General features: G+C 36.1%; 1 protein-coding gene across 1 annotated transcript in view; it reads right to left on the reverse strand.

Moving 5' to 3' along the window:
- Nucleotides 1-6,876: 6,876 nt before the first annotated feature.
- LOC124624822 (kinase suppressor of Ras 2) overlaps nt 6,877-17,571 on the reverse strand; it is a 173,689-nt gene continuing 162,994 nt past the window's right edge. The window contains exon 17 of the mRNA XM_047149163.1: nt 6,877-12,337. Within this exon, the coding sequence (XP_047005119.1) occupies nt 12,185-12,337 (153 nt within the window). The 3' untranslated portion in view covers nt 6,877-12,184. The remainder of the gene's footprint in view (nt 12,338-17,571) is intronic.

Genomic DNA, 17,571 nt, shown 5'->3' on the forward strand with positions numbered 1-17,571 from the left:
ACGACTACATCGGCAAGGTGTTAACCAGAGCTGAGGAAGCTCGGCAGTTAGCTCGACTCCACACGCTGCAGGCTCAAGAAAACGATCGCCGAAGGTATGACGCGAGCCATCGCCCTGTTGTCTACCAGCCTGGTGACCTCGTCTGGATCTTCACTCCTGTTCGGAAGGTTGGCCTCTCTGAGAAGCTCCTCAGGGGCTACTTTGGACCTTATAAGGTTGTAAGACAGTTGTCTGATGTTACTTATGAAATTGGTGATTTCGACCCAGATGCAAGACGACGAAAGATCAGAGATACGGTCCACGTCCTTCGAATGAAGTCCTAGAAGGATCCTACCACCCAGGGTAAATTCGAAGCTCTAGCGACAGGCAACAGGTGGAAAGGTGATGAAGAGTGTAGTGGCAAAAGAAGTTCTAAGAATATCACCGCCAAGGTGAGCATCAGTTATCGGGGGTCAGAGTATGCAGGACAGATGACTTGTTCCTGGACTAGGAGGACGTAACACCGAGATGCTGCTCTCTTAAAGAGGGAGAAATGTCGCAGAAGAAGCCAAGTAGCACCATGGTGTAGTGGTTGTGATACTAAACTGCTGCATGAAGGGTCGTGAGTTCAAAACTCATCTGGACTGTACAATTTTAATTTCTATATTCAGTTCGAGTACATTTTAGAAGCATCCACAAATGTCAAGAATCATTGTACTGGAATGTTCTGTAGCTGTATATATACTGTATGTGTTCTGGCCAGTGGCAGTTCGCTCCGTGCTCTTGCATGTGCAAGTGATGAATAAACCTTCGTAAGTGAAGTTGGTGTTCATCATTCATCTGATTACACATTCTTCTACATGACATTATTGTTAAAATGAAAATTACACATAGTTCAGTATGTAAAATAAAATTAATATTCTCTTCACATAAAATTAATATTCTCTTCACTACACATGCCACGGCTTTTAAATTTTTTTCACATAGAGGTTGCAGTATACTAATGATCTAGTTAAAGTTTCATTCCATTATCTATTACAGTTTTTGAGTCATTAAACTTCAAAATACTAGTAAAAATGATAAGCCATGACATCAGTGTCGCCTTAATATAGGAAGAGTCCAACAACGTTATTTGAAAATACTAAATGCAGTGTTAATCATTTAGAAGTTCATAAGAAATACTGCTGTGAATTCATTTTCAGAATGCTGATGTGTTCACTTCCTATGTAATGTACATTTTGTACTAATGATTTCTGATAATAGTGTAGTATGGAAATGTCTGTGTACAGATAACTTGATTAAATAGAAAAATATAAAGAAACCTGATAAAAATTAATAATACATTTCAATAACATTAAACATAATTGTATTTTGGAAATCACTTAATTTGATTTGGTTCTGAGAGCATTTGGATCTCCAGTAGGCCTACAGTTCCCACACTCTTAATTTAAAATTTATAATGTTGAATTGAAAAATGTAGTGAACATTGGTTGTTTATTGTTAGGACTTAAATTTTTTTGTGGTATGTAGTAAATTTGTAACATGACTGCTAATGCAAGTCATTTTGCATGTAATTGTGAGTATGGGCTGCAGTGCGAAAAAGTACTGAAGGACTAGTAGACACTGGGTGTTGAGCCAAGGAGAAGAATAACAGTTAAACAGCACCTGTGGTGGTGCGAGTGTGGTTAAGAAATTCTTACTGGGGAAAAAAATTAATATTAATAATAATAATAATATTATTATTATTATTTCCTGAACATTTATAATTGTCAGTATAGCTGGGTGAAATTGTAATGTTCAAATTCTGTGTGTGTCTTTTTTTATTTTATTTTTATTTTTTTTTTACACCAGACACCGGTATTTTTCCAGTACCTATCTGTATAATCCAATGAGGGTTTACGATGGAATGGACCTGGATTTCACAGTCTTTTTCCTTAGTAGCACCAATCACCTCGAAGTTTGAAGTTTTGTGGGAGATGTTTACTCAATGAAGTACACAACAACCTATTTTAGACGACACTAAAACACACATTTTATTCCTTTCAAAGTTTAGTTATTAAGTATGGTGACCAGTTATAATATTATAAACAAATTATTGATGCTGGTATTCAGATCAGGACCCACAATGCTTAACACTCACTTTCAGTAGCAAAGTTGAATGTTCTACTGTGACACAAAAACAACGTTCACACTTACTACAGTCCTTTAGTATCAGATATAACAGTGCAGTATTTAATTGAAGTTGGTCAATAATTAGATCCACCATATCCAAAAATCACTGGTTCAGTGATAACATTCCTCAGCAATTATTGATCACAACACAATTCAGTCACACTGTTACTCAATTACTCAATTAAGAGGTCTATACTCACTCTAAAATCTTTACACTTAAATATTACCGAGTTTTGCATATGTCGGTGTGCGTATTTTTGCGTGCAAAATGTTCATAATGTGGAGGGAGTCAACACCTGAAAGAACACCCAATATAGTCTTAATTGTCTACTTTCAAAACTGCAGCCTGACAATTTTGGATGACATCTGACTACTTATAGACATACTATAAAAATAAAGTAATTTTGACAACTACATAATGCTTTCAAAAATCAGAGTGGATCTCATTGTTTTAAATGAACTACAAGAACTAATACTATAGGATTAAATGAGACCACAGGCCAAAAAGCAGAAGCGTTGAGTTGTCGATAGGCACACACAAAAGAACTAATGTGATTTTGGTTTGTAAAAATGTTGCTGTTTAGAAATTTAGAAAAAAAAAAACAGATCCTCACTATTACCTTCACATAGTGGGGATCCCCTTGTTTACATGTAAAAGCACCTTACTGCAAATTATAGTAACTTACATGAAATTATCAATTAGTGAATTAATTAACTAATATTGTATGTCAGTTTATACAGAAAACTCAAACTCATTGTGTAAGTCTTCATTCTGACTATCTGCAACTCAACATTTCATCTTTATGCAATCTATTCTTTTCATAATAGTGTGAATCTGCTTGTTAAGCTGCCACCAAAACAGTGTCACACAGTGCCTTCAAATGTGATTGTCCACATTGTTTATATGTTGTAACTATTGCTTGTGACACAGCTGATCATCAAATATAAATAAACAAGAAGAAATAAAAAGTTAAGTACAGCACTGTTGTGTAGAATATTTGTCATATGTTTGTTAAATACTTTCACAACAGGAAGGTCATCAACATTGACTGCCAGAGAAGCAACCATGTATACAATACCAGGTGAAGAAACTTACAATGATTGTACATTTATCTGGAGCGCAGCAATAAAGATTTTATCAAGTCAAGAGTCCATGGGAAAGTCTTCTTTGGAGCAATTTTAGTGAAAATAGAATAGTTGGTGACTGAGTACTGGCACAGACAACAGCTTGTTATGGTAATGCGTTAGTTGCATAGCATGCCTCCTACGCAGTTTCGTTATCAACACTTAGGAAGCTGCTGAACAGAGATGAAGTGTTTGTTAAGTTTGTTGAGAAGAGAGGAAAAGATTGTCCAAGTCTTCATACTTTAGATCAAATCACACAGAAATTGGTAACTATGCACAGAGTGTTGTGACTCGCCGATCTTTCAAAGTGCCACCGCGCAGTTACGCGCGTCCTCTACATACGGCGCTGTCTGCCAGCCATGCAGCAACAGCAGCAGCGCCACCTAAGCGGCCAGCCAGCCAGCCCCCACTAGACTCGGGCTCAGTTTACTGTTAAAGTGACAAGTCTTACTCTGTTTAATTGATCTGTGACTTTCATGTATTGTGTCGTCCTTGAAATATATTTGTTCAACTTGAAGTTATAACACGGAGGACAATGATACCTAAAAGGCTTGTGAATTAATGTTGACATGTTTAGAGAAAGGCATCCGTCACAACTCGTCTACAAAACAGAATCAGTCAGTGCTTTATTTTGCTCGGATAGCAGGAAGGCCAGAAAATTACAAATATTGAATGAAGGAGGCAGAATATACTAGTAATCCCATCTGCATGTTAACATGAGAGAGAGATTAAGTGCAAAACAAGCAGGACTGTGCTATATTGCTAACTTATCCATGTGCTGATAACTCAGCTTGTTATCTATCTTGATTCACTGGATTTTCACACAACAGGTTTATTTACTGTGTGGCCATTAATCTGTACTTCTAATACCTGTAAATCATTTCTATTTGTTTGAAATTGTACAGGAAGATGATCACAACACATTTGTATCAGAAGCTGATGTCTACTGCTGCACTGGCTGACAATAATACATTATTGTTATTGCTATTATCACATGTTATTTGGAAATTTGTGGTAAGATCTTCTAATTAATCTAACTTAAGCTAAGGACAACATGCACACCCCTGTCAGAGAGGACTTGAACCTCCGACGAGGGAAGCAGCGCAAACTGCGGCAAGGCACCTTACACCACCCAGCTACCCTACGCATTATAACCTGTTATCTACTGCGGTATGCAGCAAGTCCATTCCAGTTTAAATCAACATGTAGTTAGTTTTTATTGAATGAAATTCTCTGAAAAATTATGAGGCTGCTCTCCTCCTAACCTGCAGCTATAATTCAAAGTGATATGTTTCAAGAGGCTCCTAGACTTGAGAGATACTATTGTGCAAACCAACTGGGGCAAGTAACAATGGGGGAATGCACCTTGGTCTTAGGCTGGTGGTAGATAGTATCCAGAAAGCCCTTGTTGAATCATTTAAGAAATTTACTTTGTAACACTGTGTTCCATAAACAAATACTTCAAAAATGTAACATGGTTAATGATTGATTTTATCAGCACACTGTGCTCAGTCACACTGGATTGAGAAAACTGTTAATAAAGTAATGCTCATCTATATGGCATGTTATTTCTTGTAATTATAAAAAAAAGGATCTGCAACACAGGGGAAGAGCATAACCACAGTCTTGAAACTCAAATAATGTCAGCTCTCTGGTAATTGTGTTGCTATCTTCCATACATGTGATGCAAAGATTTTTTAACTGATTTATACTGTACGTTTCACGAGTTTGGCAGTTCCTATTTTGTTTATTTGTGCTCTTATTAGCAAAATGATTGAATTTAATGCTTCCCTTGGATACATACAATTTCCATTAAATTCTGGCAATAACCATACAATGTCACTTTACCTATTTCTATGTTAAAACTTAGTTTGAGAAAAATAAATGTCTATAATGATGATGCAATGTGTCTGCACTAGTCTGACACCACGCAGGATACAGTCGATGGGGTGTCCCAGAGACTTTTGGCCTCACATTTCACAGAAAAGTCGTGCAATCTGAAAACCCCATTTCACTTCAAATCTGCTTACATTAATATAAACGTATACCATTGCTCTACGAATGGGAACTTTTTCAGAATGAAAAATATTTTCTAGCTAAATAATTCAGACCCCAACACTTTAATAGGAAAAAAGGTATTCTATTTGAAGCAAAGCAGTGCACTCAACATCATTGATCAAACCTGCAATGCCTATATCAATGTCTAAGATCATAGTGATACACACAAGCTAGACAAGCAATACACCCAAGCTAGACAATCAAGAAATAAGACAAGACCCCACTGTTGCCTTGTGGGCCATAAATGATGGTCAGCTATAACAAAGCACAACAGCAATTCCAAAGGATTCACAACTGCTAATTATCACAAAGTAGACTGCAAACTATGATTCAAATTAGTATCAAAGAAGCATAATGCTCAAGAATGACATACTGGACACCAAGAAAGTTAAGTTTAAAACAATACCAAGGTAACATCCCCAGAAATGCTAAGTAATGATGTTTAATATAAATAACTAAACATTATAAAAACAAAGATGAGGTGACTTACCGAACAAAAGCGCTGGCAGGTCGATAGACACACAAACAAACACAAACATACACACAAAATTCAAGCTTTCGCAACAAACTGTTGCCTCATCAGGAAAGAGGCAACAGTTTCCTGATGAGGCAACAGTTTGTTGCGAAAGCTTGAATTTTGTGTGTATGTTTGTGTTTGTTTGTGTGTCTATCGACCTGCCAGCGCTTTTGTTCGGTAAGTCACCTCATCTTTGTTTTTATATATAATTTTTCCCACGTGGAATGTTTCCTTCCATTATATTAACTAAACATTATTCATTACATATCATGGCTTAACTCAGCATTACACAGTCACAATTTAACGTAACCATACAGAATAAATGAATCTTTCAGAATCAAATTAGAGAGTGAGAGTGACTGTTTTCATAAAAGTTAACTATAGCTTTAAATTGTTTACATAATTTATATTTATCATGTTACCATGTTTACAACAAAATACCACACAGGTTACAAGTTTTGATTTGTCTTCTGTTCTTATGCAAATGATATCACTGAAATTTGATGTGAAATTTATATTATGACAAACATATGGCAAATAATTTCCGACAGTGCAAAAAATGAATCCAATCTGAGAGAATAATGGAGAAATATTACAAAACATTGTCACATGCATAGATGCAGCAAAAGGAGTGCATGAATTAAATAACAACATATAAATGAAAATAGTGATGATCATGTTACAAATGACTAATATATTAAAAATTGGAAAGTCCAGGATTGAACAACAACAATACAGAAATGATAGATGACTACTCACCATATTGGAGGCATTGAGTAGCAGACAGGCACAATGAAAACACTGCTAAAATAGTAAAGCTTTCAGACAAAGTCCTGCAGTAGAAAAGGCGCAAAGACACACACATTCACGCAAGCACAACTCGTGCAGATATGATGACAATTTCAGGGTGCTACAGCCTGAAAGGATTTCAGAATTTTGCATGGCAGGAGGAAGAAAGGGTAAGATTTTGTTTTTTATAAGATATCATTACTTTTAACATAAACCACTCATTCCAATAACCACACTTTCAGAATAAAGGCACACTTTAATACGGCCAACTTGTCTGTATTATCAGCAACAAGAGTTCATATGTACAATGTATCAATAAATAGAGTGTACAGAGACCATTAATACAACATGACAAACACGTCATTAATATCACTGATCCAACTAAAATATTAACAAAAACACAAATAAATCACAGACAAAGGAGAATAAAATATCATATCAGCAGCTGACTATTTACTAAGTCTCAGTCTGTATACAAAAGGGATAACTTTTACCACTGTATATGTCAAAACTATTTTCTATTCCTATTCAAGGTACATATATTATATATATACCTTGAAACAGCATCAGAAATGTAAAAACAAACACATTTGTTTACATCAGGTAATGCTCAAGTTTTTGGAATGTTTGGAAAAGTATACAGAAGCATCAGCAAGAGTGTAAACCAAATTAATATTAAACATAATTCCACTTGTAATATTGAAAGAACGAAGATGCCTTTGGGTTAGCATGCAAATTTCAGGCAATGCACCAAATGATATTAGAAAATCACCAACTAATCTATATAATTCCACATTAGTTTTCAAATAGTTTATCACACAATTTTTAATTAGTAGGCTCTTGTTACAGCTTCATTTTATTAATGTAAACAAGAAAATTACCTCAAGCTTTTATTTACCCACAGGGGAATTAGCACTATGCTAATGGTGATTACATTTCTACAAATGAATTACTATTATTAGTTTATAAACAATGTCACTAATTACAAAGCATTTTTATAAGTACTGCAGCAACATTAAAATCAATTAACAACAAATATAACGGTAACCATCATGTTTAAGAGTGATGATCAAAGGCATCTTTGTCCTATGTATACGTGCAGCTCTGCAGTTCAGTCTTATTTTTATCATATGCAAAGTCTTTCCACAGACCATCAATAAAAGACTGAAAATCACTAATAATAATAATAAGTGCATCCTTTTTACATAAGTTGCTCATAGTTATAATACTGATTAGAGAAAAATGGCCATTTCATGTATGTTTGACGATCTATCACTGATGCTGAAGAATTAAGAAAGTTAGTCTAAACATATCTTTGTGTGAAGGAGAAGTATGCAGATCATTTTTATTATTTTTATTATTATTATTATTTTATTATTGTTATTATTATTATTATTATTAAAGGGAAGCTATTCCCATCGTCTTTACTTGAGCATTGAGTAAAATTGCAAGCTAGCAGCTGATAACTAAATAATGATGACAGTCTGAAACTATCTTTACAACTCTGTGGCAACTTATCTCTTACTGACTGAACAAAATCACTTGCACTATAACAGTTACAACAATCTTCATATTTTAAAGAAAGGTGCATCATTTCAGTTTGTTGCAACTTACAATTACCAATATCAATATGTCATGAAATTAAACAACCAGCAAAATTACCTCTATTATCAAAGAACAATAAGTTCATGCTATTGTGAGACAAAAATAATGGAAAAAAAGTTACAAAATTTTGAAGGCACTGACACAAAACTTTGCAGCATAATCAAAAAAGAATTCACATTTAGCATACAGAGGAAGACATTAAAATTGTGGAAGCTCAAGCTCAGATAGTACATGACTGACAAACCAAAGTAAGAAATTAGCTTTAGCTTCTAACTGGTAACAGGCCACCTCCCGAACTGTAAATGAGTATTTTTCAGAGCTGGAGCCTATTACACAAACAGTTACTAAATTATAAAAAAATTGCTGCTGTATTTGGGTTGGTCCTATTTTCTCAAATGGAAATGAGATGCTACTGATAACAGTGCAATAGACACTCAATGAGATCAATTCCATAGGTGATACCTTACACCATTCAAATCCAGTTTAAAAATAAAAAAAAGCTTTTAGAAGCTTTAATACCTTGTATCTCCTTTCATAATTAAATTTTCATACCACAGAATTTGTTCCACAACAATGAACAGTAATCTGTGGTTACAGAAAATAACAAATTATATTCACTAACAACAATTGCAAACATGATACGGAACACATCTAGCATTCAGAGGTGAATTGACAGTATATCAAACCAAACAATCCCAACTGGGAGATTTAATGAAAAGTTTTGTAGAGGTACTGAAGGGGAAAAAACTCCAAATTTTATGTCAGTAGGTTGACACCAATTTGTCTTGTATGTCACTTAAATGACTCTTGGGGGGGGGGGGGGGGCAATTAAAATTTTCAAAAAACTCACCTATGGACATGTAAAGACAAAATTATTGTAGGTTCTAATAACTAATGCCATTGTTGTTCCATTTTCTTAATCGGACTGACAGATAATATTGAATCTCTCTCTCTCTCTCTCTCTCTCTCTCTCTCTCTCTCTCTCTCTCTCTCTCACACACACACACACACACACACACACACACACACACACACGTACAACACACTTCATGAAAAATATTTTACACACCTAAGTGAACTTTTTCAGTTATTATTTAAGTTGATCAGAAAAGGAACTGTTTGTAAAGAGAAAGGAGATGTGGTTTTGTATGTTCACAAAATGTCTGAGCCACTGAGATGGCACACTAATAATATTATATGCTAGGTGATCTGCATCTTACTAAATACAATTCAAACCATAGCAACGAAACAATCAGAACTACGTATTATGTTCAGAATTAGATGGCGTTGAGTATCAGCTGTTACAAAGTACCACAAGAAAAGAAATGATGCACCCTATCTTCCAACAATCACAAAGTTACATTTCTTTAAATAATTAACTCCGACATACACAAATAATGACAAAAGTTAAAATTTCATATCTAGCCTACAAGTGAAACCTCACTTTTTCACTTTTTGTTCCATATTTAGTTCTCTGAGCAACAGAAGAGAAAGTACTGAGGTGCCCGGCATTGTTATTTTTTAACAGAGAACACAAAGAAGTATACGCCAATTAGCAAAACATATCTCGGCTTTCTTGAAAAAGACATTACATACACCATCGATAAAGGCTAACAAAAACATTCTAAGTCAAACCCTATATTACAATATCAAGCTCATATGCTATAGTCTGATTAAAATTATTTTTGTTGTTGACTTTTACACTTTAGAACAGAGTTCCTCCAATCGGACCTCAGAATACAATGCACAAATTGTTTGCTGTTGCCAATGTGTTACACCAAAATATTTCACTTGCAGCTAATGTTCAGAACAATCACCACTTATCAACCAGATCACTAAGCTCTGCCCACAGGCTGTTTAAATATTGTTGACTGTATACTGTCTGTGTAGGTAGCTCACTGTCTGAGCGTTAGCTAAGTAGTAGGTGGCAGCTGCTGTGGCAACACAATAATGGCACGTAATGGAGGTCAGCAAATAAGTTATTTTAATTATATTAAAAGGTCGAAGAGGCTATGTAGGATTTATGAAGAGCACAGTGCTGGAAGTACCTGTCTTTGTGTGACTGCGTATGTACGTGAATTTGTTTTTTGTCTATTTACTGAGACAATTCCAAAAAAATGACACAACTAAAAGAACCCGGTGTGTTTACGAGCGCCAATTTAGCTGTTCTCACTTTCACAGACAAGTCTTATTCTCATTAAAGGGGTAAATTGCTTGAACCAGCTGTGCATGAGAGTGAAATGCTTGGTATGTGAGTTGAATGTGCAACATGATTTTCACATTTTAGATGGCATTGATTCCATATCAAGTGGAATAGGGATCCCCACTAAGTATCTCAGATACTATTCAAATTGTGTGTGCAGGTATGCTAAATTACCAAAGTAAAATAATTGCGTATCTAATTCACATATTTTAATAGTCTGAGTAGTAACCATTTAAGTGAAGGAAGACAATGTCATGACATTTCAAATATTTCAGCCTGGTTTGATGTGCTGTGTTTCAAAGAACGATTGTTGTAAAGCTGAAAAACTTGTCCGAAAGGTTCAACAGTTTGCATTGTGCACATACTGTAAGTTTTGTGTCATTTGATTCTCTGTCATTGCTTCAAGTACCAATAGGAGTCATATATGTTTTCTGCAAACAATTTTCCATGTTATGTAGCCTCACAGCTAGTTTAGAAAGTGCTTCTTTATGAGACACAAAGATATGAAAATAACTTTTTTTTGGTCAACTTTGGCCCCTTAAATCTCAAAAACTAAAAATCTAATGGTGATGAAATTTGCATGTTTTATGAACACACAACTACGCAACATTGCTGCAAAAGGGGAGATTCAGACACCAACCATATGAAAAGATGAAGCTAATTAGGAGAAATTTTGTATTAACAAAATTTCTTGACTAATTGGAGTAAAAATATAGAATCAAATAACAAAATTTATACAATGTGCACACTGCCAATTTTCAATCATCTTGCCATGTTTTGCAGCTTCATTAGAATTATTCAGTGATTTACAGAACTCCAAACTTTGTCAAAATTTCTGAAATGTCGCCATGACATTTTGATACTAATTTTTATGAAGTATTGGAATCCGTGCAATTGACATGTATTTATCTTTCTATGGACATTTAGCAAACATGTACAATAATTTTAACAAAATCTGGGATGGTTAACATACCATATGGATTTTAACAAAATCTGGGATGGTTAACATACCAGATGGATTTTATCTAACTAATTATACCATTTTGTGGGGAATAACTCAGTATTTTGTTTACAGCACATAATCTGTATTCCAGCAATCCTGAATTTAGTTTTATGTATTGACAAGTTTATACTAATGCTAAATGTGATGTGAAATACAGATGAAGCCAGAAAGTGATCTACTGAATGGAAAGAGAAGAGAGAGTTTTTTTTGGTGGATCTATGTAAGCTGATCAGAAAAACCTTTAATAGTAGGTCTGTAATTAAAACGACTGAAGAAAGAACTTTCAGATTAAAGTCATAAGTGCCAAGCATTCATTACAATTATTTGTGTTCCTTTGTAAACAATCTCATTCTTACATGGTAGCTACTTGACTTTTTAAGTTACAAATACACAACTAGACCCGCATTACAAAGAAAATGTAAAAATGAGGTTTCACTGTGAGAATTTACAAACAGATAACATTATGGCAAGGCTGCTGAAAAAGACAAATTATTGAGTATATAGTCTCCGTTATCAATGGCTTTTTGTATTATGAAGTAAAAAACAAGTTAATATTTTAATAATCAACATAATTATAACAACCCGTCCCACATTCCTAATAATATTAACGAAGAGAGAAGTACTGTACACACGATGATACGGTAACTTTCTGAGCACATGCATTCAGTCTGCTGTGATGATAATCTTGTATGCAGAAAAGCTAATACAGGGCTACTGCAATAAATAGATAGCATCAGAACACAGATTCCGCGGAGCGTGACAGGTGGATAGGATGTGACGGACTGCGTGCTAGGCGCTTCTTTGGCAGCTTTTCCAGTGTCTTGAGGAGCAAAGTGAAATCTGGTCTATCCGAAGGTCGGAAGGACCAGCAAAGCATCAGGATGTCCTGCACAATGATGAAAAACAATTTTAAATATTATTATCCCATCTACAAAAAATTGTAAAAATATAGTAAGAATTACAAAAGATCCTCAGTACAAAAACCTCACAAATTAGAGATGATTGACACCTATGCAAAAGCCCCAAGACATCAGCTATAATGTATATAGTCTTAGGCTATATATATCTGTCATGATTCCAGTTATAAGATATGAAGTGTATTCTTGCAACACTGACGCCAACAAAATAGGTTTTCTTTATTGGAAATTAATTGTGTGTGTCTATATTATTGGTTCTCTCTTCCATTTCCTTTCCAAGTTAGGAGATAACTTCCTTGTTTATTTTTGAACAATTTTTTTCTCCTTTCCTCATGCAAAGGCATCTTCTATTTACTTAAATTTTTCTCCAGTTTTTGTCACTACCAAGTTTATGTGACTGTTTCTATTAAAGCAGCTTTATTTTATTGTTAACATTAACTAGCTTATTTTGTAATTACTTTATTAGTAAAAACACTAATAAAATTGTTCAGCCATAATAATGTTAACGAAACCACTAGTTTCCAACAAATGTTTCACTCTGCAGCAGAGTGTATGCTGTAGTGAAACCAACTGAATTCGCAAAGTAGAAGTGTGGTACCGACAGAATGAAGCTTTTTGTTCGATCATGAGGCATGCCTTGAATTTTCAATTGGCAAGAGTCTGTCTGCAAAACGCAAGGATCCAAGTTTTTTGAGTCTGTGGTACATGGTTTTAATCTGATGGGAGATCATCATGTTTTTTCTAGTCTTCACCTGTCAGCTGCAGTTCTCACAAGTATAGTACACATAGTAATGGAGGCATGTAAATAAAATGAAACAAATAACTGCAGTGTAATAACAGAATTAGCATGAGATTGGCCAACATTACTGCTACAATTAACTACAACAATCTGTATGAATACTGTTAATATGTTTTTAGGTGGTAGTGGTGTGTTATGGATTTCAGTAAATTACAATGTTTTGTATCGAAAAACTGAACTTTCGAAATGACATTGCTATATAAGAATTGTCTTTAAAGATAAGTTATACAAAAATGTCAGCCTGAAAGTTCAGTTTTTTCCCATGGTGGTGAAATGCTTACAGAAAGGAAAATTTAACATGACAGCTCATGTCTGCTACAGAATCAAGTGTAAAAACTTAAGTACGAAATTAGCAAATGATGAGACTTCTTCACAATGAGAAAGTACGCATGTGCGTACACTGAAGTCGTGAAACATAACATAGTAACATGTATGAAACTTATGAAGATTTTTGTAACCTAATGTTTCATACATTCTAGTAAAACGATATATTAATGGGTGGGGGTGGAGGGAGGGGGCAGTGGCAAGGAAGAGGGACCTTTTAGTGTGTTTGTATTATATTGATATCCCCGAAAGAAAATTCTGCAGTTGTTCCACTGTCGTGCTTCATCAGATGGTCTAAACACATTTTTGTTGAGCATCGTTACGGTATATATCTTCCTTAACGATACGAGTAAATATCTGCTTGTTTTTCTAATTGTCAATATACGAGGTGTGTTTTTTAAGTAAGGTCTGTTTTAAACATAAGTACACAATGGAAGGTTATTTCAAAAAAGTAGATTTATTTTCAGAAAGTACATACTTCACTCTATTTTTCGACACAGTTACCAAATTTGTTCAAACACGTATCATACCTCGCAACCAATTTTAAAATACCCTCTTCATAAAAACTTGACGCCTTCGATAACCAAGAGTTCACTGCAGTTTTCAGTCGACATCATCATTGTAACGGTTGCCACTGAGGTGTTGTTTGAGGTCGTTAAACAGATGGTAATCGTTTGGCGCAAGATCAGGACTGTAGGGTGGGTGGTTTAAAACTTCCCAGCCAAAACGGTCCAATAAATCGCAGGTCTGACCTGCACTGTGAGGTCTTTCATTGTCATGAAGGAGGACAATTCCCTTTGTCAGCATGCCGTGTCTTTTATTTTGAAATGCTCTGTGTAGCTTTCTCAGGGTTTGGCAGTATGCTTCTGCATGGTTAGTGGTTCCTCGTTGCATGAAGTTGACCAAAAAAACACTATGCCTATCCCAAAACACAGATACCATGATTTTGCACTGGGACAGAGTCTGTTTGGCCTTCAACTTTACAGGAAAGAGAGTGTGTGTGTGTGTGTGTGTGTGTGTGTGTGTGTGTGTGTGTGTGTGTGTGTGTCGCCATTCCACGTTTTGCTGCTTTGATTCGGACGTGATATGCGAAACCCATGTTTCGTCTCAAGTTAGGATCTGACTCAAGAAGCTGTCACCTTCTTCATGTTAACGGTTTAAGAGCTTCATCGCACACTCAAATCTTTGGTTTTTGTGGTCCTCTGTTAGGAGTTTCGGAACCCAACGGGAGCACAGTTTCCTAAACTTTAGGTGTTCAGAAACAATATTGTAAATCACTGATCTCGACACGTCAGGAAATTCATTGGAGACACCTGTTATTGTGAAGCGCCTGTTCTTCCAAATCCTTGCTTCAACTGAAGCCACCAAATCGTCTGTAATCAAAGAAGAGGGACCAGAGCAGTTCTCATCGTGGACATTGTCACGGTCATCTTTGAATTCTCGTACCCACTTACGCACTTTGCTTTCACTCATAACAGTATCACTGTACACTTCACAAATCTGTCGATGAATTTCTGTAGCAGACAGGTTACTTGCTGACAAAAACTGTATCACTGAGCGAACTTCACATGCGGCGGGCGAGTTTACAGTCTTAAACATTTTGAATGCACAGAACAGAACTGTATAGGTTAGCTACAGAACTGAAACTGAGCACAGTTGTTCCCAAGGCATGCCGGTACATGACACAGATGCTTGTTGCGGTATGCGCGCGAACTACTAGCGTCTACAAGAAAACAGACCTTACTTAAAAAACACACCTATGTGTTGTTTGATGAACAACATGAGAACATTCTTCTGCTTAAAGTATATTAATCTTAATACCTTAAGACTTGTCACAGATTTACAACAGAACAGTATTTTTTGGTTGTCTCAAGTGGGCGCCTTATTTTTATTTATTTTAGGTACACTTCACATTAGCCAAGTATAATTTCACAAAAGTCCTCTCTTGAGGAAAGAAGGTGTTTTTATAATACGTCCACAAAATGGAACCACCTTACAATGAAGCTGGTGCCAGTGACACACACTACAATGAATATATTGGTGAATGGATTATCTGGACAAATGTGTAGCCAAATATGGGATACAAGTTATATATAAAAAATGGAATTAGATTAAATGTGTTTATAACAACAGCTTAGTAGCTATTAAAGAAAAACATAGATACACACATCAAAAAAAGTTTTGCATCACCGTGGTTCCCAGAACTCCAGAAGATAGAAGTTGAGTGTGGATATTCTATCACAGACACAATCCCTTTGACTGTTCAGAGATGTCAATAAACTCGCACAAAGATGTAAACAACCATGCATGAGCAGCACCTGTTAGATGGAGGGGGTCCAACAGCCAATCAGTTCCAGTCATTCCACCAGAAAGGAGGTACACAGCTCATATTGTCAGTAGTTCAACCATGTCTAGACGGTCAATACTGCTGTTTGATCGTGTCCACATTGTTACTTTGTGCCAGGGAGGGCTCTGAACAATGGAAGTGTCCAGGCATCTCAGAGTGAACCAAAGCAATGTTGTTCGGACATGGAGGAGGTTCAGAGAGACAGGAACTGCCGATGACATGCCTCACTCGGACCACCCAAGGACTACTACTGCAGTGGGTGATTACTACCTACGGATTATGGCTCGGAGGAACCCTGACAGCAATGCCACCATTTTGAATAATGCTTTTCGTGCACCCACAGGATGTCGTGTTATGACTCAAACTGTACGCCATAGGCTGCACGATGTGCAACGTCACTTCCAATGTCCATGGCGAGGTCCATCTTTGCAACTATGCCACCATACAGCGCAGTTCAGATGGGCCCAACAACATGCCAAATGGATCGCTCAGGATTCACATCACGTTCTCTTCACTGATGAGTTTCACATACGCCTTTTACCAGGCAATCCTCAGAGACGATTTTGGAGGCAACGCAGTCATGTTGAACGCCTTAGACACACTGTCCAGCAAGTGCAGCAAAGTAGAGGTTCCCTGCTGTTTTGGGGTGGCATTATGTGGGGCCGATGTACACCGCTGGTGGTCATGGAAAGCACCGTAATGGCTGTACTACACGTGAATACCTCGCTCCGAATGATAGTGCAATCAAACTGGCAGCATATTGGCGAGGCATTCATCTTCACAGACGACAATTCGCGCCCCCATCGTGCACATCTTGTGAATGACTTCCTTCAGGATAACGACATCACTCGACTAGAGTTGCCAGCATGTTCTCCAGACATGAACTCTATCGAACATACCTGGGACAGACTGAAAAGGGCTGTTTATGGACGATGTGACCCACCACCCACTCTGAGGGAAATACACAGTATCACTGTTGAGGAGTGGGACAATCTGGAACAACAGTGCCTCAACAAACTTGTGGATAGTACGTCACAACGAATACAGGCATGCATCAATGCAAGAGGATGTGCTACTGGGTATCAGACGTACTGGTGTGTACAGCAATCTGGACCACCACCTCTGAAGGTCTCACTGTATGGTGGTATAACATGGAATGTGTAGTTTTCATGAGCAATAAAAATGGAGGAAATGATGTTTATGTTCATCTCTATTCCAATTTTCTCTACAGGTTCTGGAACTCTAGGAACTGAGTTGACGCAAAACTTTTTTTGATGTGTGTATTATGGAAGAAACTCTTGACCACTTTGCATTCTATGACTAATAACTTTGATATAAATATGAGTGTATTATCAAGAAAGTTTTATTGGAAGACCTCTTGCAAATTGTCAGATCTACTGAAAAGAGGACCATGCAAGATGTATTAGATAATAATTGATGACTCTATATAATGAAAGGACACCAGCAGACACAATGTGGATTATAAAAAAAAAGAATTCAAATATGAAATTCTGAAGTGTAATTTGCCCTCTATGCTGTTCTGAATTTTTATGAAACTCAAATTCTTGAAGCTTTCTAATAATGTTCTAACAAAAATTCAATAAATTTTTCTGTGTATGAAAGAGTAAACACACAATTTAAATGCTAGTATGTTTTTATGTTTGTTGTGTCCTTCCAGCACCATTGTTCATAAAGTAGAACGTCCAAAATAAAAGAGTATGATTTTTGAAAAC

The sequence above is a fragment of the Schistocerca americana genome, chromosome 1 (assembly GCF_021461395.2).
Source record: "Schistocerca americana isolate TAMUIC-IGC-003095 chromosome 1, iqSchAmer2.1, whole genome shotgun sequence".
Lineage (NCBI taxonomy): Eukaryota > Metazoa > Arthropoda > Insecta > Orthoptera > Acrididae > Schistocerca > Schistocerca americana.